This window comes from Lipotes vexillifer, unplaced genomic scaffold (genome assembly GCF_000442215.2).
Source record: "Lipotes vexillifer unplaced genomic scaffold, Lipotes_vexillifer_v1.1 scaffold961, whole genome shotgun sequence".
NCBI classification, from domain to species: Eukaryota; Metazoa; Chordata; class Mammalia; order Artiodactyla; family Lipotidae; genus Lipotes; species Lipotes vexillifer.
The window spans coordinates 29,516-50,897 of record NW_006776468.1 but is presented as its reverse complement, the minus strand read 5'-3'; the positions used below and the strand labels follow the sequence as shown (position 1 = coordinate 50,897).

At 48.5% G+C, this 21,382-nt stretch overlaps 3 protein-coding genes across 3 annotated transcripts; 2 read left to right on the top strand and 1 right to left on the bottom strand.

The window, feature by feature from the left end:
* Window positions 1-517: 517 nt before the first annotated feature.
* On the top strand, window positions 518-1,761 carry LOC103079559 (bestrophin-4-like). The gene is made up of 3 exons (XM_007450378.1): window positions 518-669; window positions 762-856; window positions 1,427-1,761. Exons 1-3 carry the CDS (start codon window positions 518-520, stop codon window positions 1,759-1,761), a joined length of 582 nt encoding a protein of 193 aa, XP_007450440.1.
* A 1,832-nt stretch (window positions 1,762-3,593) lies between these two features.
* BEST4 (bestrophin 4) lies at window positions 3,594-6,998 on the top strand. Its single transcript, XM_007450348.1, has 9 exons — window positions 3,594-3,788; window positions 3,881-3,975; window positions 4,546-4,779; window positions 4,935-5,089; window positions 5,495-5,572; window positions 5,864-6,049; window positions 6,150-6,230; window positions 6,342-6,496; window positions 6,670-6,998. The coding sequence occupies exons 1-9, from the start codon at window positions 3,637-3,639 to the stop codon at window positions 6,938-6,940; spliced, it is 1,407 nt and encodes a 468-aa protein (XP_007450410.1). The 5' UTR covers window positions 3,594-3,636; the 3' UTR covers window positions 6,941-6,998.
* A 3,190-nt stretch (window positions 6,999-10,188) lies between these two features.
* RPS8 (ribosomal protein S8) lies at window positions 10,189-12,774 on the bottom strand. Its single transcript, XM_007450347.1, has 6 exons — window positions 12,754-12,774; window positions 12,259-12,365; window positions 11,695-11,794; window positions 11,134-11,309; window positions 10,772-10,901; window positions 10,189-10,354 (listed from the first exon to the last, which is right to left on the bottom strand). The coding sequence occupies exons 1-6, from the start codon at window positions 12,755-12,757 to the stop codon at window positions 10,245-10,247; spliced, it is 627 nt and encodes a 208-aa protein (XP_007450409.1). The 5' UTR covers window positions 12,758-12,774; the 3' UTR covers window positions 10,189-10,244.
* Window positions 12,775-21,382: the final 8,608 nt, after the last annotated feature.

Below are 21,382 nucleotides of genomic sequence, written 5' to 3'. Positions count from 1 at the left end.
GCTAGCCCAGTTCCCCTTCCTCAGCACAGGCTGCTGTCCAGAGCAGGTAAGTAGACATGGGGTGCGGGTGAGAGCGCCCTGGGCCTTGAGAGACCAGCTATCAGCTTCGAGAGCAAGACTCCAAGGTGCATGGGTCTGGGCTAGAGTTGGATCTCCTGTCCTCAGCAGTTCAGGACCCGGTTACTCCTAGCCCTGCATGTGGAAGAGGAGCTTGGGGAAGCTTCATGCATGAGAGGGTGTAGACCTCAGCTCCCCCCTTGCCCTACCTCATCCTGGTTTTACCCACACACCACTGGGTTCTAGGGGGTGGGGTGTGCTCTGTCTGCTCTGCAGCTTCCTCCCCCTTGTCTACTGACACAGGGTGAAGGCTGGGGTGGGGGGTGACCAGAGTTGAAGGAAGGTTGCCTGGGGATCTAAGGTGGGTGATGAGAAGGCAAGCTAAGGAGAAGGTTTGCTGGGGTAGAAGGACAGCTCTGCGAGCAGCTCTTGTAACCTTCTGCCCCAGGCCCCCAGCACCATGACGGTTTCATACACCCTCAAAGTAGCGGAGGCCCGCTTCGGAGGCTTCTCTGGCCTGCTTCTCCGCTGGAGGGGAAGCATCTACAAGCTCCTCTACAAGGAGTTCCTCCTATTCATCGCCCTGTATGCTCTGCTCAGCATCACCTACCGGTGCGAGGGTGAGGGCAGGGTCTCAGGGCTGGCCTGCGGGTGACTAGGCTGCCTACCTCCCTCTAACCCAGGTCTCACCTGACATTCCCCAGGCTGTTGCTGACCCAGGAACAGAGGCATGTGTATGCTCAGGTGGCCCGATACTGCAACCGCTCTGCAGACCTCATCCCCTTGTCCTTTGTACTAGGTAAGTTCAAAGAACCAGGGGTTCTCCCTTGTAGCCTCCTAACCATCTTTCCTTACCTTTGGGTTGGGTTGCTAGCTCTGAGGGTCAGAATTACCCCAGTGGAACCGCTTGGTGGGCAACCAGAGCAGGCTCAGCAGGCATGGGAGCTGTGTGCGGGGTCCAGGATTTCCAGAGGACTAGGCCCTGCCTATCACATGCTGGACCCTCACTCCAAACAAGGCCCAAGCCACCTGCTGGCTTCACAACCCTCTGGGTACTGGAGGAGAACTGGAGAGAGGTGACACCTCCCTCCCGAGCCCTATGTGAAGCCGGGCTCAGAGTTAACCATTGCCTGGACTTGAACCATCACTTCTCTTCTGCTTGAGGAGGTTTGCACTCTCCTTCCTCCCTGCCTGGGTTGGTACATCAGGGAGGGACCAAGAGGAAGAGGCTGTCCCCCCGACAGAGAGGCAGGGTGCTGGAGCCAATGTGTTCTTCCCCCTGCCTTGGTTCCACCTGGCCTGGACCACACGCTCTGGGTGGAGACCTCCATCTTGCCTTCCTGTATCCCCTACCCATGACGGTGACCAGGTTTCTACGTGACCTTGGTGGTGAACCGCTGGTGGGCCCAGTACACAAGCATCCCACTGCCGGACCAGCTGATGTGCGTCATCTCGGCCAGCGTGCACGGCGTGGACCAGCGCGGCCGCCTGCTGCGCCGCACCCTCATCCGCTACGCCAACCTGGCGTCGGTACTGGTGCTGCGCTCGGTCAGCACCCGCGTGCTCAAGCGCTTCCCCACCATGGAGCACGTGGTGGACGCAGGTGCCGCGCTGGGGGAGCCCTGGAGCGGGCGGGACCGGACCTGCCTCGCGGGCCTCCTGGGAGGGGAAGTTTTACCACTAGGGGGAGCTCCAAGGCGGTGAGTCCCCAGGGACAAGGATGAGTGAGTCTTCATCCCTCTCACTTCATCCCTGCAGGTTTCATGTCCCAGGAAGAGAGGAAAAAGGCTTTGCTTTGCTGTACAGCAAAAAATAACACAATATTGTAAATCAACTATACTCCAATAAAAATTTTAAAAATAGAATAAAAAGAAAGAAAGAGAATATATGGGAAAAGAATCTAAAAAAGAGTGGATATATGTATAACTGATTCACTTTGCTGTACAGCAAAAAATAACACAATATTGTAAATCAACTATACTCCAATAAAAATTTTAAAAATAGAATAAAAAGAAAGGAAAGAAAGAGAAAAGAAAAGAAAAGCCTGCCTGGGTTCAAGTCCTCCCCAGCTTTACTGAGATGAATCAGATGCAATCCTGTCCTCAAGGGTTTCATGGGCTGGAGGGGAGATCTCTCTGTAGATGGATTATAGGCCAGTATGATTAACCGATGCAAGGACGGACCTCAAAGGAGCAGTGAAAAGGAGTGAGGCCAGAGTCTGGTGATGGCAGGTGGAAGTGGGGGGCATCTCAGAGGCCTTATACCCAGATTAAAAGCCAGGACCTGGCACTGTTTGGCTCGGGGACAGGCAGGACAGGCATCAGAGGAAAGGTCTCTGACTCTCAGTCTGCAGGATTGCCTGGTTCTGGGATGCAAACAGTGGATGGACCAGTAGGTGGAAACCAAAGGGAAAAGACTTGGCTTTTCATGGTAACAGCCGTCCAGGATAAATGCCTGCATGCTCCAGGCTCCAGGCATTGTTTCTCTGAATATTACCAACTGCCCTGTGAGGAAGGAGTTATTGATCCTGTTTTGCAAAGGAGGAAACTGAGGTTCAGAGAAATTAGGTATCTTGGACAAGGTTACAGAGAAGCTAGAATTCAAACTCAGGTTTGTCTCTCAAGCTTGTGCTCCTAACCACCTCTCCATGCTTCCTCTCTTCAGAAAACACTTGCATTGAGAACCAGCTCACAGTGTGGTGGAAGGAGCTTCCCAGGACAGGTCAGAGGTGTGATGTAGTGGTGTTTGGCACAGTGCCTGTCACTTAGTCAGTGCTCTGTGATCAGCAGCTGTTATAACACTTAATCATGCATCTGTCTTCTCACCTGGAGCTGGGACAGTAATTCCTGTCACCCTGGCTTCAAGGACATGGTGTGAACTGTGGGGTCAATGATGATGGCATTTATGGCACTCAAAAGCCAGCCCAGCCCTGCAGGCATAGGGAGACACATCCAGTTCCCAGCACCAGGGAAAGCTGGGTGACAGCCTCAATCCATCAATGATAACCTCAGTCCAGCCAAACTTTATGGGCCCAGGAGGTACTTAAGTGCTGTGGGGTGAAGGCTAGCCCAGTTCCCCTTCCTCAGCACAGGCTGCTGTCCAGAGCAGGTAAGTAGACATGGGGTGCGGGTGAGAGCGCCCTGGGCCTTGAGAGACCAGCTATCAGCTTCGAGAGCAAGACTCCAAGGTGCATGGGTCTGGGCTAGAGTTGGATCTCCTGTCCTCAGCAGTTCAGGACCCGGTTACTCCTAGCCCTGCATGTGGAAGAGGAGCTTGGGGAAGCTTCATGCATGAGAGGGTGTAGACCTCAGCTCCCCCCTTGCCCTACCTCATCCTGGTTTTACCCACACACCACTGGGTTCTAGGGGGTGGGGTGTGCTCTGTCTGCTCTGCAGCTTCCTCCCCCTTGTCTACTGACACAGGGTGAAGGCTGGGGTGGGGGGTGACCAGAGTTGAAGGAAGGTTGCCTGGGGATCTAAGGTGGGTGATGAGAAGGCAAGCTAAGGAGAAGGTTTGCTGGGGTAGAAGGACAGCTCTGCGAGCAGCTCTTGTAACCTTCTGCCCCAGGCCCCCAGCACCATGACGGTTTCATACACCCTCAAAGTAGCGGAGGCCCGCTTCGGAGGCTTCTCTGGCCTGCTTCTCCGCTGGAGGGGAAGCATCTACAAGCTCCTCTACAAGGAGTTCCTCCTATTCATCGCCCTGTATGCTCTGCTCAGCATCACCTACCGGTGCGAGGGTGAGGGCAGGGTCTCAGGGCTGGCCTGCGGGTGACTAGGCTGCCTACCTCCCTCTAACCCAGGTCTCACCTGACATTCCCCAGGCTGTTGCTGACCCAGGAACAGAGGCATGTGTATGCTCAGGTGGCCCGATACTGCAACCGCTCTGCAGACCTCATCCCCTTGTCCTTTGTACTAGGTAAGTTCAAAGAACCAGGGGTTCTCCCTTGTAGCCTCCTAACCATCTTTCCTTACCTTTGGGTTGGGTTGCTAGCTCTGAGGGTCAGAATTACCCCAGTGGAACCGCTTGGTGGGCAACCAGAGCAGGCTCAGCAGGCATGGGAGCTGTGTGCGGGGTCCAGGATTTCCAGAGGACTAGGCCCTGCCTATCACATGCTGGACCCTCACTCCAAACAAGGCCCAAGCCACCTGCTGGCTTCACAACCCTCTGGGTACTGGAGGAGAACTGGAGAGAGGTGACACCTCCCTCCCGAGCCCTATGTGAAGCCGGGCTCAGAGTTAACCATTGCCTGGACTTGAACCATCACTTCTCTTCTGCTTGAGGAGGTTTGCACTCTCCTTCCTCCCTGCCTGGGTTGGTACATCAGGGAGGGACCAAGAGGAAGAGGCTGTCCCCCCGACAGAGAGGCAGGGTGCTGGAGCCAATGTGTTCTTCCCCCTGCCTTGGTTCCACCTGGCCTGGACCACACGCTCTGGGTGGAGACCTCCATCTTGCCTTCCTGTATCCCCTACCCATGACGGTGACCAGGTTTCTACGTGACCTTGGTGGTGAACCGCTGGTGGGCCCAGTACACAAGCATCCCACTGCCGGACCAGCTGATGTGCGTCATCTCGGCCAGCGTGCACGGCGTGGACCAGCGCGGCCGCCTGCTGCGCCGCACCCTCATCCGCTACGCCAACCTGGCGTCGGTACTGGTGCTGCGCTCGGTCAGCACCCGCGTGCTCAAGCGCTTCCCCACCATGGAGCACGTGGTGGACGCAGGTGCCGCGCTGGGGGAGCCCTGGAGCGGGCGGGACCGGACCTGCCTCGCGGGCCTCCTGGGAGGGGAAGTTTTACCACTAGGGGGAGCTCCAAGGCGGTGAGTCCCCAGGGACAAGGATGAGTGAGTCTTCATCCCTCTCACTTCATCCCTGCAGGTTTCATGTCCCAGGAAGAGAGGAAAAAGTTTGAGAGCCTGAAATCTGACTTCAATAAGTACTGGATCCCCTGCGTCTGGTTCACCAACCTGGCGGCCCAGGCCCGGAAGGATGGGCGAATCCGTGATGACATTGCTCTCTGCCTGCTACTGGAAGTGAGTCAGCCTAGGACCAGGCCCATCTGCCCTCCTCCCCCTAGTTTTGCAAACTGGAATAATAATTTTAGTGCTTAACACTTACATGGTGCCAGTTATGTACAGCACACTTTTGCAAGTGTGAGGAAGTGAGGAAACTGAGGCACAGAGTGAAAAGAAACTTGCTCAAGTCACACAGCTAGTTAGTGGAGCTGGGAATCATCCTCAGACCTGGCTCCAGGCTCTGTCCTTGCAGTTACTTTGCTAAACTGCTTTCCATCACAGTCACCCCAGCCTGACAACACCTCTGAAAGCAGAATGAGCCTCTAGACCTGGCCCAGGCCTAACGTGTGCTGGGCTCCCCTGTCCCCTCCCCATTCTTCCTTCCTCGCCTCCACTGACTTCCTCTTCCTGCTGTTCCACCAGGAGCTGAACAAGTACCGGGCCAAGTGCAGCATGCTGTTCCACTATGACTGGATCAGCATCCCCCTCGTCTACACCCAAGTAACTGCCTCTCACCTCCCCAGTCCCAGTGCCTACTGTATGTCCTGTGCTGTGTGTGACACTGAGAATTAGAAATGGTACCTGCCCTGGGGCAGTTTGGTCCAGTGAGACACTCAACAGCCACAGGCTCATCTTCAAAGCCTCCCTGGACCCCCCACTAAGATGATCCCCTCCTATCTGGTGCTGCCAAACCTTGCTATGTTTTATTATACTTATTAGATCTGCCACTGGCCCTCGGGGCAGGGGTGGCATTTCTCCCTGCCCCACTTAGCCTGGCTTCCCTTTCTCCAGGTGGTGACCATAGCAGTATACTCCTTCTTTGCCCTCTCCCTGGTTGGCCGCCAGTTTGTGGAGTCAGACGCAGGGGCTGCGAAACCTCAGAAGCCTCTGGAGCCAGGGCCAGCCCTGGGGGACCTGGACATGTACGTGCCTCTCACCACTCTGCTGCAGTTCTTCTTCTATGCTGGCTGGCTCAAGGTGGGCACTTCAGGTGGTCAAGACGTGGGCCCAGGGCCCACCCCAACTCTGGGGTTAGAAAATAGGGCTCTAAGCCCAGAAAACACTCCATCACCTGCAGGTGGCAGAACAGATCATCAATCCCTTTGGTGAGGATGACGACGACTTTGAAACCAACAAGCTTATAGACCGCAACTTGCAGGTGATTAGGGGTCTGGTGGCAGCTCACTGGCAGTCAGGCTCTCCCTCCCTGCTAGCTCTCAGCCCAGGTATGCAGGAGAGGGGAATCCTTGTGACCCGCTGCCCGCCCCAGGTGTCCCTGCTCTCCGTGGATGACATGTACCAGAACCTGCCTCCTGCTGAGAAGGACCCATATTGGGATGAGGACTCGGCGCAGCCACCCTACACTGTGGCCACTGTGGCCGAGTCGCTGCGGCCTTCCTTCCTGGGTTCCACCTTCAATCTGCGGTGAGTGGCCCACGCAGGCCGAGGCAGGACCTGAGTCAGCACGTGGGCCCCAGTTCCCCACCCACCCTCCAGGGTGCCCAGGACTCGGTCCCTCCTGCCCCGGGCCCCACTCTGGGGAGCCAGTCCCCCAGCTGCCAGAGGCTCACTCACACTGCCCTCCCACCCACCTGCAGCATTAGCGATGACCCTGAGCAGAGCCTGAAGGTGGAGGCATCCCCTGGGCCAGCCCGGCCGGTGACTGCCGCGCAGACCCCGCTGCTCAGCCGCTTCCTGGGCGTAGGAGCGCCCTCGCCAGCCATCAGCCTCCACTTCAGCCGCATCCGAGGAGCTCCCCGAACCCCTCACCTGCTGCGCTTCCGGGCCGAGGAGGGTGGTGACCTCGAGGCCGCGGACCGCATCGAGGAGGAGGTGTCGGGGTCAGGGGACGAGCCTCAGGAGCCCTAAGCAGAGGCAGTGGGGCCGGGCCGTCCGGCTGCCTCCCCTAGGCCCTCCTAAGGCCCTCCGGAGCTATTAGAGCAGCACTTCCATGCACCCTAAGCCGGAGCACTTAGGGACGACCCTTGCGAGGGCAGAAGAGCCTGAACCAGAGTTAGGAATGCATCCACTTTGGCTTGGGGGAGGTGAAGCTAGGACACAAGAGGTGAGGTATAGAGGACTAGAGCCCAGGGGCACGATTAATTTCCTCGCAATGCGGGGCTAGGCCGGTTCTTGAGGGAGCATCAATATCACTGAAGGGCTGGTTAAAGTTTTGGGTACGACTCCCAGCGTTTGATTCATTAAATCTGGGATGGGGTCAAGAATTTGCATTTCTAATAAGTTCCCAGGGAATGCTGCTGCTGCCCCAGGGATCACAATTTGAGTCATACATAAAAAGATGTTTAGGATATTCCTTATTGTGATAACCTCACTCTGGTGAGGGGTCAAAGTGTGTGCTGGACTACTTTTGCTTCATCTGTCATATTCAATTTTTTGTTTACAATGAAAATATATTCATTTATTATTGTGCAATTAAAATTGCTTAAAACTGAATTGGCATGCTCTGCCAATGGACTAAAGAAAAGATGAGGGTTTGAGAATCTGCCCTGAAGCTGATTCAACTGAGACGTGAGAGTAGTCATACACCACCCAGCCTACACTTCCAGCATCTGAACCAAGCCCTTCCCTGCTCCCACCAACCAAACAGGGAAAAAGGACAGTTTAAGGGGTGAATGCTGCAGGTCCATCCATCTCTGCGGGAGGGCCACAGCACTCAGCTGATGGTAATGAGGGGGCATTGTGGAAAACAGCCCCACAGAGCACTATATTAGAGTTGCTGCTAAACTGAGTTTCTCTAAGATTCCTGCCTTCTAAGCTCAGCCACCACTAAAGAAATTGGCGAATGCCAAAACTGAACATTAAGGCCAAAGGAAGACAAATGCCAGAATTCAAAGGAAGGGAGGCATGAAGAGTATAGGTAGAGGTTGTGAGGACACGCAGCCGCCTGTCGACTGACAGGATTAGTGCTGGCTTCTACTTTCCTGCTGGGTGACAGGGGATACTGAATTTTTCTCAGCCTTGGTCGACAAATCTATACTGTGAAGACAAAGCACCTTGTGGTCACCATTCACTCAGAAGGAACCTGAGGTGTTTTGCTGGGTCTACAGAGGAGGTAGCCTTGCTCCAGCGTAAGAATGGTCATCTATGAGGGTAGTGGAGATGGATAGTTGATGAATTCAAGGCTTTTTAGAAAAAGAACCGCTTATCCTATGGACTAACTAGAGGGTGAAGGAACGGAGGAATAAACATCAATGCCTTGTAGAGCTCAAATTAGAAGATGAATGCAAAGTGCTGCTGTGCCATATGCCCAACACACAGCTCAGCAAACGTCAGCTAATGTTCAGGTGGTAAGGGAAGATCACTGGGTGGGAAGGCCAAGGCCAGGTCTCCCCAGAGCCAATGGTAAGGTTTTAGAGGACTGGACTGACTTTTTGTCCTTAAGTTTTTGTACTAGAAAAGGGGGTTCACCTTTCCCAAACGTCTGTTCACACAACTCTGCCATTTAGCCAAGGTGATGGACCAATTAGATTTTGTACTTCTTCAGCTCTTAAGACATGTGCTTTCCAACAACTTTAAATTGGATAAAACCTTTTTTCTTTAGAACTCATTAACTTAAGCACATATTTGAGTGCCTGTTATATTGCTCTGTACCTTTCCAGGTACGGGAGATGCCACAGGAAACATATCCCTGTTCCTCTGGAGATATAATCTAATAGAGGGCAAAAAAAGACAAGCAAATAAAATGAGCAAAATTTATGCCAAATTAAGAGATAAGGAGAAAACAGGGGCAAAGGATATGGCATGGAGGGGAGTACAATTAAAAATCCTGTGATCAGGGAAGAACTCACTAGACTAACAAAAAAGACCTGGAAGGAATAAGCAATGTGGGTATATGATGGAAAGTATTCCCAACACAGGGAATAGTAAGTGAACATATGTTCAGTAAGGCCAGGATGGCAGTCACTATAGAAGGGACCACGTCCCACTGAGTTCCATACCATGTGGTAGGAATTTTGAGATGGGATGTCCTGTAAAAAAAAATCTTATCTTGGGCTTCCCTGGTGGCGCAGTGATTGAGAGTCCGCCCGCCGATGCAGGGGACACGGGTTCATGCCCCGGTCCAGGAAGATCCCACATGCCGTGGAGCGGCTGGGCCCGTGAGCCATGGCCGCTGAGCCTGCGCGTCCGGAGCCTGTGCTCCGTAACGGGAGAGGCCACAACAGTGAGAGGCCCGCGTACCAAAAAAAAAAAAAAATCTTATCTTTTAAAATGATCACTGATAGCTGGGATTGCGTTGGGGACAACAGAAGAGCAAGTAGGATGCAGAGATGTGACCAGAACAGTAGAGGTGGTGTTAAAGGTTGAAGCAACAAGATGTGGCGACATCAGATGTGGGAGTTATGACCCAAGGATGCCCTTAAGATTTATGTTGTCATATGAAGACCACTATTTGCTGCAATCAAATAATTGAGAAACTGTTTGAAAAGGGAAAGCTTAAGAATGTGACCTTTTAGAGTCCGAATATGATATCCAATTGCAGGTGTCAAGTAGGTCTGGGCTAGTTAGAAAGATGGAGCTTACACCACCTTTAAAAGTTGATGACAGACAACAATGTAGCTAAACTGAAGACAAGAGTTGACCCTTAGAGATTCAGCAGCCATCACTGGTAATATTACACACTTTTGAGTAATGAGAAGGGAAAGGATTAGGGTTCAAAGGAAAATTAACTTAAGACATCCAAAAGCTGACAGGATACAGATTATGTAAATAACCTGTTCAACAATGCAGAAATCTGGAACACAATTTCAAGGTTTCTAGACCATCCATGAACCTGAAATAAACCCCTAAAACCAAGGTCTGCACACAGGGTCTCTAAGAGAACCTTAGAGAAGCAGCATGGTTTCAGGTTCCAATCATGGTCCAGTTAACAGCCCAATACTGTTGGGGGCCCCATGCTGGGATGCCTCCCTCATACAGTCTCTCCTCAGCCTGCATGCCACATCCCTGATGCCACTGAAACCCAGCCTTAGGGGTGAGAAATGTTCCTCCTGCTATAGAAAGGCATATAATAGGCCTGGGCAAACGGAGGAAGGCAAAGAGAGTTGGGGTACCCTACTGTGTGCCAAACAATCAAATATTCTCAGAACGCAAACACAGGGCATAGAACGACAAACACCTTTATAACATGAGCTAAGATAGGAAGGAAGAGGATTTATTTGCCTTTCCGGGCCTTGATTTTTCTCAGATAGAACTCCAGCTCCTTTCCCTCTAGCACATAGCCATCTGCTCGGCCACACTGGCCTGGTCTTGAGGCGATGCAAGCTGCAAGAGAGTATGTGGTCCTTAGCAAAATGACACTGTGGGCCTACCCACACCTACGTATCCCCTTAAGAGTCCATGTTGGTCCAGGTATCCTGGGGGCAGGCATGAAGCCCACTGTCTTCTCAGATATACTTTATCATCACTTAAAGTCAGTAGCAGAACTGGACAAAGTTTTCATCACTGAGACAACCCCCTAAGCCTGGACACAGACTTCTCAGAATACTCCTGAAACTCAGAGGCAAAAACCAAGCTCAGGCCTATGGGCTCCTGCCCACTATTTTCCATTTCAGCTTCAAACTACTGGGATGACCAAATATTCTGATTTGTGCTTGTGTGCTGTTACCAAACTCTCTAGCCCACAGAGGGCACACCATATCTTGGGACCCTCCCCTCCGCCAAATGCAAAAGCCATCTCACCAAGAAGCTTGCCCTGCTGGAACTGCTCCTCTAGAAGACTGCTAATTTTGGCATTCTTTTTCCTTTCATCATATTTCTTCTGAATTTTCTTTGATCGTTTTTTGTTTAAAATCTCTTCCTCCTCAGGAGTCTGAATAAAGGAAACACACACGGGTTAGTGGGGCCTCCCCAAACCCTATCTCAGGGAAGGAACGTCATAGCCTTCAACACTGCATATCCCATGCCCCTGCCACATTCCTCAGCACTAAAGGCTTTCATCTCTCCCTTCAGTAGCAGAACTGAACAGAGTTTTCATCACAAGAAGGCTGGAATCAGGGCAGCCTCCCCTCCCCCCGCAGGAAGTTGGCTCCCCAAACACGCACCAGCTTGGCCCCCTTCTTGCGGCCCAGGGGCAGTGCATAGTGGGACTCGTACCACTGTCGGTACGGTGTGCTGTCAATGAGCACGATGCAGTTCTTCACCAGGGTCTTGGTACGGACCAGTTCATTGTTGGATGCATTGTAGACAACATCAATGATCCTTGTCTTGCGTGTACAACCTGCTCACAGGAGAAATTCAGAATCAAGCCATGTGAAACTAAGGTTAACTGTTCCCCACCCACGCCCCAGTAGGGCCTAAGGAGATGGTAACTCTAAACCTTTACAGAGCCATAGGGCATAAGCTCATCTTCCACAAACCCATCTTTCCAGACGTGGCTGACACCCACACATACATGGTCTCTAGATTCAACCCCAATCCCTGAAGCTACAGGAGTTAAGAGGCAGGACAGGATGGAGAGAAAGCTCCAGAACCTCAAGGTCTTTCAATAGGAGAAACTTCAGTATCTTGGTTCAGGTCATGGACTTCCTGCTAAAAGCACTTATTGAACCTTAGAAAAGGTTTAGGTGCCGAGTTCCCACCCATGCCTGCAGGGCCTCACTCACACTCAGAGCCCCAGGAGAAATTCCCCACATCCAGCCTCAAGGCTCGGTACTTCTTGTTGCCTCCCCGCACACGGACTGTGTGTATGCGGCGAGGGCCAATCTAGAAAACACAAGGAGACAGGTAGTAGGTTATCAAGGAGAAGTTAGAGAGAGGGAAGGGAACCCGGGCTGGACGGAGGTAACAGTCAGTGTAACTATGACAAGTCCTAGCATTGGCAAGTGGCACACAGGTGACCAAGATGGCCACAACCACGCCTAAGGATACTTCTTCATCACTCTAGTTACCTCCAAGAGGAAAAACCTGATTCCAAACACTGAAAATTAAGTCTCCGTGCAACAAAAATTCCAGGTTTCTGACTGTCACTGCAGAGCCCACTCGCTCCAGGCGCCCTGCAGGTACCACTAAGACACAGTAGCTGTCACCATGCAATCTCTCAGTATTTAGCCAACACGCAAAGGCGAGGAGGCCGTCTAGTCCCTACAGCAAATCTTGGAGCCCCACAAAGATTCAGGCGGACCGCAGAGAGGTGGGAGACTTCCCGGGCGGTGAGGCCCCGCACGCACCTTAGTGTTGGCAGCGGGGCGTCCCAGCTCATACTTCCGCTTCTTGTGGTAGGGCTTTCTCTTACCCCCGGTCTTGCGGCGCTTATGCCAGTTGTCCCGAGAGATGCCTGTGTGGAAGCGGGGCGAGGGAGCCTGAGCCAGGGAGGCCGGGGCCCGCCAGCCCAACGCCCCGCGCCGGCGGCCGCACGCTCAGCTCTCCAAGGTTGGCTCCCCCATAGCGCAGTCGGGAGGTCACAGCATTTCCAAGGTGTCATCACGCGCGTGCGGCCCGGCCCCTTCCCGTCCCGACCCTGGCAGCCATGATGGTGCCGCTCGCGGCCCCGATCCGTGCGGCCCCCGGAGCGGCCCGGGCGGCCCAAGCCCGAGCATCACCCTCCTCGCGGAGGCCCGCTGCCCGGGGCCCGGGCGCCCGCGCTCCCGGCTGGGCTGCGAGGCAGGATGGCGCCGGATTGAGCTCGTTCCCCAGCCGCAGCCCCAAAGCAGAGAACCACTCACCCATCGCTCGGCGCTGGCTGGAAAGAGAAAACGCAAAGCGTCACGGTTCGGTTTGTAAAACGCAGCCCCGCCTCTTGACGTATCTTCCGGGCGCCGCAGAGAGCGGCCTTGGGTCAGAGGGCGGGGCGCCGAGGTCTTCGACCTGAGAGGGTCGTGGGGGCGCTGCAGCCCGGCCGAGGGACAGGCTGGGGTGCAGCAGAGCCCGGCCCTGTGCGCGCCTCGGGGGAAGGTTGAGAGACCCAGGGCACAATTTGGGCGGGGCTTGCCTGGTTTTATTTACGTTTTATAAAAACCCGTTTTAGAAGCTACTGCTCTAGTCTTGGATGAGAGCTGTGAGTGCGTTGGAGAAGGGCGGAAGGCAGTAGAGGTGGAAACGAGAGGCGGACTTGGGTTTTGTTTTGAAGGGTTTGGTTTAGGGGGCGGGAGGTGTGTCAAGGATTCCGAATTCCTCACGTGACCCATTGGATGACTGTTGGTGCCACTTAGTGAGAATGGGTAGGCTGAGGTAGGAGCTGGTCTAGACGTGTGCATTTTGAGCTCTTGGTGACTCCCGCACGTGGGAATGACAGGCAGATGGATGGTCATGTCTGGTCCATCCATAGAGGAGGGATCTGGACAGAAGGTGTTACTTTGGGAATCGTTGGCGTATAAATGGTAACCAAAGCTACCAGAATGAACGGAACCTAGGGAGAGCGCATAAAGCAAACTTTTCTTGTAAAGGGTAAGTTAATACTGTAGCCTTTGTGGGCTGTAGGGTCTGTGTCACCACTCAGTTTTTTTTTTTAATTTATTTATTTTTGGCTGTGTTGGGTCTCCCTTGCTGCACGCGGGCTTTAGTTGCGGTGAGCGGGGGCTACTCTTTGTTGTGGTGTGCTGGCTTCTCATTGCGGTAGCTTCTCTTGTTGCGGAGCACGGGCTGGCTCTAGAGCGCACGCTCAGTAGTTGTGGCGCACGGGCTTAGTTGCTCCGCGGCATGTGGGATCTTCCCGGATCAGGGCTCAAACCCTTGTCCCCTGCATTGGCAAGCGGATTCTTAACCACGGTGCCACCAGGGAAGTCCCTGCGCCCGCTCTCTAAATAGCAACACTCCTTTTTCTCTACCCACTCAATACTAACATTGTTTTTACATGCTCATTATCTCTCTTCCCACTAAAATATAATAAGCATTAGAGTAGGAACTGTGTTGTTCACTACTGTATTTCCAACACCTAGAATAATGCCTGGCATTTAATAAGTACTCAATAAATATTTGAATGGTACTCAAATATTTGAGTAAATTATTGTTCTACTAACATTGTATTCAATGGGTTTTCCCAGTAGACTGAGGTCTTAAGAATATAGTGCACATATGTCATTCATCTCTCCATCCCCAGCCCCTTGGCACAAGAAAAAGAAAAGGCAATTGCATTGGACATAAAAAGGAGAAAGGGGGCACTTCCCTGGCGGTCCAGTGGTTAAGACTCTGTGCTTGCATTGAAGGGGGCAGGGTTTGATCCCCTAGTCGGGGAACTAAGATCCTGTATGCCACTTGGTGTGGCCAAAAAAACAAACCAAACCAAAAAAAGCAAAAAAAAAAAAACCAAAAAGGAGAAGGTGGATTCAAGGGGCATTTGTTGGGTGATGGGATTTTGTGATAGACTGGATTAAGGGGATGAGAGAAGAGTGACATGAGGTTTCTACCCTGGGAAAACACATTAATGGTGGGGTGACACCACCATTAATAGAGAACACAGGAGAGGCAGGTTTCTGGAAAGTTCAATCTTAGGATAAGTTTGAATTGCCTGTGGGACATATAGGTGCTAATCTTTGTATTTAAAGTAGTTGGAAAGATGAGTCTGAAGCTTGGAAGAGAATGGGACTGATAATTCCCACCCCCACCCAACATGGTCTCACTCCTCTGTCCACCTAACCCAGTGGTCCACCCCATCAGCTAGTCTGTATCACATGAGCATTTTGTTGTTGTTACTGCAGAAAAAGCTATAATCAAAACCCAGTGCTATTTCATAATACGAACACTCAAAGTAGGAATAAAAGGAAATTTATTCAATAAGGAAAAGAGTAGTTTACAAAGCCACAGCAAACATCTTGCTCAGTGTTAAAGGCTGAAAGATTTACTCCTGAAATCAGGAAGCAGGCCTTCACCAGTTATTCAACAGTGTACTGGAAGTTCTACCCAGAGTCTTGAGGAAAGAAATAAAAGACATCCATGTGTGAATGGAAAAATTAAAACTGTTTATTCACAGAACACAGATCACATTATCTTATAAAACTTCCTATAACAACAAAAAATTATTTGAGCTAGTCAACTAATTTAGCAGTTATAGGACAAAATATCAATTCACAAAAATCTGTCTTATATGTATACACTAGCAATAAATAATATGAAAAAGAATTTATGAAAACAATTACACTTTAGGACTTACCTGGTGGCACAGTGGTTAAGAATCCGCCTGCCGATGCAGGGGACACAGGTTCGAGCCCTGGTCAGGGAAGATCCCACATGCCACGGAGCAATTAAGCCTGTGCGCCACAAATACTGACCCTGCGCTCTAGAGCCTGCGAGCCACAACTACTGAAGCCCACGTGCCTAGAGCCTGTGCTCCGCAACAAGAGAAGCCACCGCAGTGAGAGGCCCGTGCACTGCAGGGAAGAGTAGCTTCTGCTCGCTGCAACTAGAGAAAGCCCGCGTGCAGCAACGAAGACCCAACACAGCCAAAAATAAATTAATTAAAAAAAAAACAACAAAAAATTCCATTTTAAATAATGTCAACATTAATATTTAGGAATATATTTAATCAAGTTATTAGACTTATTTTATGTATGTAAAGTTGTCTGTACGTTTGAAATTACTAGAAAGTAAATTACTTTTCAAAACACCATATCAATACCATGCCAGAAAAGCAGAGAAAACATCAAACTTCCATATAAAGGCAAAGCCTTACCCAGATCCAATTCACCCAAAGTCTATATGTAATTTAGAGGCACTGTAGGAAGTTATATTAGGAGCCACTTTCTTCTGCGTTGTGGATGACCTCAATGTGGTAGAAACAGTGGGATTTTTGAATTCCAATTTTCCACAGCATTCCACCAAAAAACTGTCATAGTCTTGGCAAATCTCCCCCACAGCTACCAAGGCCTTCAGGTACTCATTGGGCTGGTAAGGGTGGATGTAGTGCAGGAAACAGCCGGTCCTGGGGTCCCCCATTCGAGGCAGTGGAATCTATAGCTACCTGGGGTGTTCAACAACCTCGACATCTTGCAGAAGTAGGTGGCATATTGCTCACATGGAGGCGCTGTAAATGAGCTGAGTATTTTTCTGGGTTGTAGCCGCCACCATCGTCGGCATCTGCAGATCATGAGACACTGTGGTCCGTACTTTGTCTTCTTTTAGCAGAGATGTAACCAAACACAAATTGCTGCGCCCAATGCACAGTGAAGCCAAACAATTCCAAAACGTTGGAGTTTGGAGCAGAGAAAGGTTTCTTGCAGGGCCACGCAAGATGGAAGGCTGATGCCCAAAAACCCTGAACTCGAGCCTTTTTTTAAAATGTACTTGAAAGGTAAACTAATAAATGCATCTGAATCTCTGTTGGGGCAATATTCAAGATGGACTCTGGAGTTCTTGAAATCAGAGCAAGACAGTTCTCTGTGTCCCACACCATGCCCTCCAAGTCTCTACTCTTGCTTTAGCAGAAGTCAAACAGGGGCTCTATGATTCTGTGTGATCCTGGAGAGATCCTCTCTTCTGCTGTCCTCCTAGCCAGGCCGTCACTCCATGTGCTTTGAGACCATTAACATTAATTGTCTTATGCCTTTGTCCCTATTTTCATTAGTCACCTTAAAAAAATCATCTCCCAGATTATACCTATCACCCATGCTCTAATCCTGACATAGGTATTATATTATCTTTTTAAAACCGATTTCCCACCATTCTTCATTTTCTAAAAATCTTCTGTGTCCTGTGTCATTCATCAGAAAAATCCTGTATATCTTCAACCTCTTCTCTGAATGTTTCCTTTTAACATAAATCTGCTTCTTTCGGGATTTTCTCTCTTGTCAGCCTTCTCAAGTGGAGGATGACTATGCTGTTCTCTAGATGGGAGACAGGTGTGCTCCATGGTCTTCATTGCCAATTTCAGACCATTCTTACTCTATCCTCCCTAAAAACCAAACTTTGAATCTAAGATTACAACAGTCACTGCTCCTCTTTATTGAACTTACCTATAAATTCTAGTTCTCACCAATTTGTGCCTGGAAGATTTTATGTCCTGACTCACTGTCTCTTCCTCTAATAATACCCCTGGCATTTTTTGGGTGCCTACACATGAGCATCTTTACCTCCCTCAACCTTAAGCTTTCACCAGCTTCTCACCCTGTAAGTCCTTAAACCTGGGATTGGTCCAACCTCTTGTGCCTGACACCTGGGTTACAGAATGCTGCTGGTTAAAGGCACGTATCTCTGCAGACTACTGCCACTAGAAATTAAGAACAATAATTGGTATCAGGCCCTGGAGGATCTTTACAATGAAAGACTTACTTGGGGAGTTCCCTGGTGGCCTAGTGTTTAGAATTCTGGGCTTTCACTGCGTGGTCTGGGTTCAAACTCCAATTGGGGAACTGCCTGTGCAGCGCAGCCAAGAAAAACTTACTTGAAGCATAAACTCTACTGGAGAAGACAAGATATTTAGACTGTAATAAATGCTATGAAGGAAATAATGTGCTGTCTTAGGGCAAATTTGAGTTAAGATGCTCTTAGATTGCCTCTCTGGGGTGACAAGATACCTGGGGTAAACTGAGACCTGAAAGAAAAAAGGAACATTTTGAAGAGCTGATGATTCCAGTCTGAAGGAACATCAAGTATGAAAAGCCCTGAGAAGGGTGTGCATTTCTGGAATGGTGGAGTAAGGATCTTTGAAAAACCACTCCAAAAAAGCAACGAGAACACTGGCAAAAATCGTCAAAATCAACTTTTCCAGAACTCTGAAATTAACTAAAGACTTACAACAATCCAAGGAGCATTTATTCAAGAACAACAGCTAAAACTTTGTTCAGTGATCTTTATTGCTTTTTAATTTGCCCTAATCCCCTCCCCTTCTCCTAGCTCCACATTAGCTTTGAAAACCAGTAGCCTTCTGGCTAAGGTTCTTGTGAAAAGCGGCAGCCTAACAGCAGGTGGAGGGGGCAGATGGGTCTGGAGCTCCCCAAAAGCCCCATCCCCAAAGAACTATCACCATTTGACCTGTCTGGCAGCTGGCTGAAAAGCTCCATTCTTAGGGCTTGTCTTTATTTGATCTCACTCAAAGCTCACTCTATGAACAGCCCTACCCCTGGTGTTTATAAGAAAAAAAAGTCAGGGGCAACACAACTGCCTGAGGCAGGGTTACAAGTTGGGGCTGACAAGAGGCTGATAAAAAATAATAATAAAAAATATTTTTAAAAAAGGAGAAATAGGAGAATATGGGAGTTTTTAAAATTCCCACATTTTCCTGGGAATCTAGAAAATCTAGACGGTCATGTGTGTATGCAGGACTGAGTACATGCCCAGTAAAGACCTGCAAAGGCCCTAATATCAGTGATATATGGCTGACCTTGAAGCTCTGCACAAGCAGGAAGTGAAGGCTGTACAGCACGAGCAAGTGGAATTTATCTTAGGTTTTCAAGGTTGGTTTAACATCTGAAAATCAATCAATGTAATATACCTTATTAATAATAAAGGGGAAAAAACACATGATCACCTCAAAACACAGAAAAAGCATTTGACAAAATCCAATATCCCTTCATGATAAAAACACTCAACAAATTAGAGTGTTTAGAACAAATTAGAACTTCTTCACCTGATAAAGGAGCCACAGCTAACATCATAATTAATGATCAGGAACAAGACAAAGATATCCACTCTCACCACTTTTTTTTTCTTCGTCTTTATTTTTTTGGCTGTGTCGGGTCTTCCTTGCGGTGCGCGGGCTTCTCTCTAGTTGCGGTAGGTGGGCTTCTCTCTAGTTGTGGCATGCAGGTTTTCTCTCTGTAGTTGTGGTGTGCGGGCTCCAGGGTGCATGGGCTCTGTAGCTTGCGGCACGTGGGCTCTCTCGTTGAGGTGCGTGAGTTCAGTAGTTGTGGTGTGCGGGCTTAGTCGCCCAACCAGGGATCGAACCGGCATCCCCTGCACTGGAAGGCGCATTCTTTACCATTGGACCACCAGGAAAGTCCCTCTCACCGCTTCTATTCAAAATTACATTGGGTGTTTTATCCAGGGAAATTAGGCAAGAAAAAGGGATAAAAGGCATCTTAATTAAAAAGGAAGAAGTCAAACTTTCTCTGTTTACAGATGACATGATCCTATATAGAAAGACTCTCAAAAGAATCTACAAAAAAACTATTACGGTTAATAAATGAATTTAGCAAAGTTGCAAGGTACAATATCAACACACAATGGGGGCGGGGGGAGAGGAGATAAATTAGGAGTTTGGGATTAACATATACACACTACTGTACATAAGATAGATAAACAACAAGGACCTACTGTATAGCACAGGGAACTATATTTAATATCTTGTAATAATCTATAATGGAAAAGAATCTGAAAAAGAATATATACATATATATAACTGAATCACTGCTGTGCACCTGAAACTAACACATTGTAAATTAACTTTACTTCAATTTTTAAAAAGAGGTTAAAAAAAAGATCAACACACAAAAATCAGTTGTTTCTATACACCAGCAATGAACAATCTGAAAAGGAACTTAAAAATAATTCCTTTTGCAATAGCATCCAAAAGAATAAAATACCTAGGAAATAAATTTAACCAAGGAGGTGAAAGAGTTGTACACTATAAAATATTGTTGAAAGAAATTAAAGACCTAAATAAATGGAAAGACATCTTGCATTCATGGATTGGAAGACAATATTAGGATGGCAATACCACCCAGAGGGAATGTAATCCCTATCAAAATTCCATCAGCCTTTTTTGCAGAAATGGAAAAGCTGATCCTTAAATTCATATGGAATTGCCAGTGTTCCCGAATAGCCAAAACAATATTGAAAAAGAACCAACTTGGAGGACTCACACTTTCTGATTTCAAAACTTATGGGAGTTCCCTGGTGGCCTAGTGGTTGGGATTTCGGGCTTTCACAACTGTGGCCCAGGTTCAATCCCTGGTCGGGGAACTGAGATCCTGCAAGCCTCGTGGCACAGCTGAAAAAAAAAAACCTTATTACAAACTCCAGTAACCAACAGTGAAGGACAGACATATAGACTGATGGAATAGCATTTAAAGTCTCAGAAATCAGCCCACTCATATATGTTCATTTTCTTTTTTAAAAATTTATTTTCATTATTTCTTCCAGTTTATTGAGATATAATTGATATATAGCACTGTATAAGCTTCAGTTGTACAGCATGATTATTTGATTTATATACTTATGAAGTGATTATCGCAATAAGTTTAATGAACATCATCTCATATAGATATAAAATAAATAGAAAAAATTTTTTTTCCTGTGAGAACTCTTAGGATTGACTCCCTTATCAACTTTCATGTATAACATACAGCAGTGTTAACTATATTTATCATGTTGTACATCACATCCCTAGCACTTATTTATCTTATAAATGGAAGTTTTTACCTTTCGACTGCCTTCATTCAATCCCCCTCCTCCCTCTGCCATCAACTGACTTTCAATAAGGTTGCCAAGACAATTCAATGGGGGAAAGAATAGTCTTTACAATAAGTGATGCTGGAAAAACTGGATCTCCACATGCAAAAGAATAAATTTGGACCCCTACCTCACAGCAGCTACAAAAATTAACTCAAAATGGATCAATGACCTAAATATAAGAACATAAAACTCTTAGAAGAAAACATTAGAGTAAATCTTCACAGCATTGGATTTGGCATGAGATTCTTAGATATGACACCAAAAGCACAAGCAAAAACAAAAATGTAAGTTAGACTTCATCGAACTTAAAAACTGTTGTGCTTCAAAGGATACCATCAAGAAAGTGAAAAGACAACTCACAGTATGAAGGAAAATATTTGCAAATTATACATTTGATAAGGGTCCAGTATCTAGAATATATAAAGAGCTCTTACAAGTCAACAATAAAGACAATCTAACTTAAAAAATGGGCAAAGAACTTGCATATACACAAGAGAATTGAAAACATATGCTCAGACAAAAACTTGTACATGAGTATTCATAGCACAAATGGTCTGTTCATAATGCCAAAAAGTGGAAACAACCCCCAAATTCATCAACTGAAGGATAAACAAAAAGTGGTATAGCCATGGAATTGGAATATTATTGGGCCATAAAAAGGAGTGAATTGATACATGCTACAACATGATTCTTTAAAACATATGCTAAGTGAAGAAGCCAGACACAAAAGACCACATATTATATGATTCCATTTATATGAAATGTCCAGAATAGGCAAATCCATAGTGAAGGAAAAATAGATTGGTTGTTTCCTGGGGCTGTGGGGAGAGATGAATGGGGGTGTGTATGTGGCTGCTTGTGGGTAATGTTTTTTTTTTTTTTAATTGAGGTATAGTTGACGTGCAACAGGATTTCTTTTTGGGTCATAAAAATGTTCTGGAATTAGGGGTGATGGTTGCCCAATTAAAT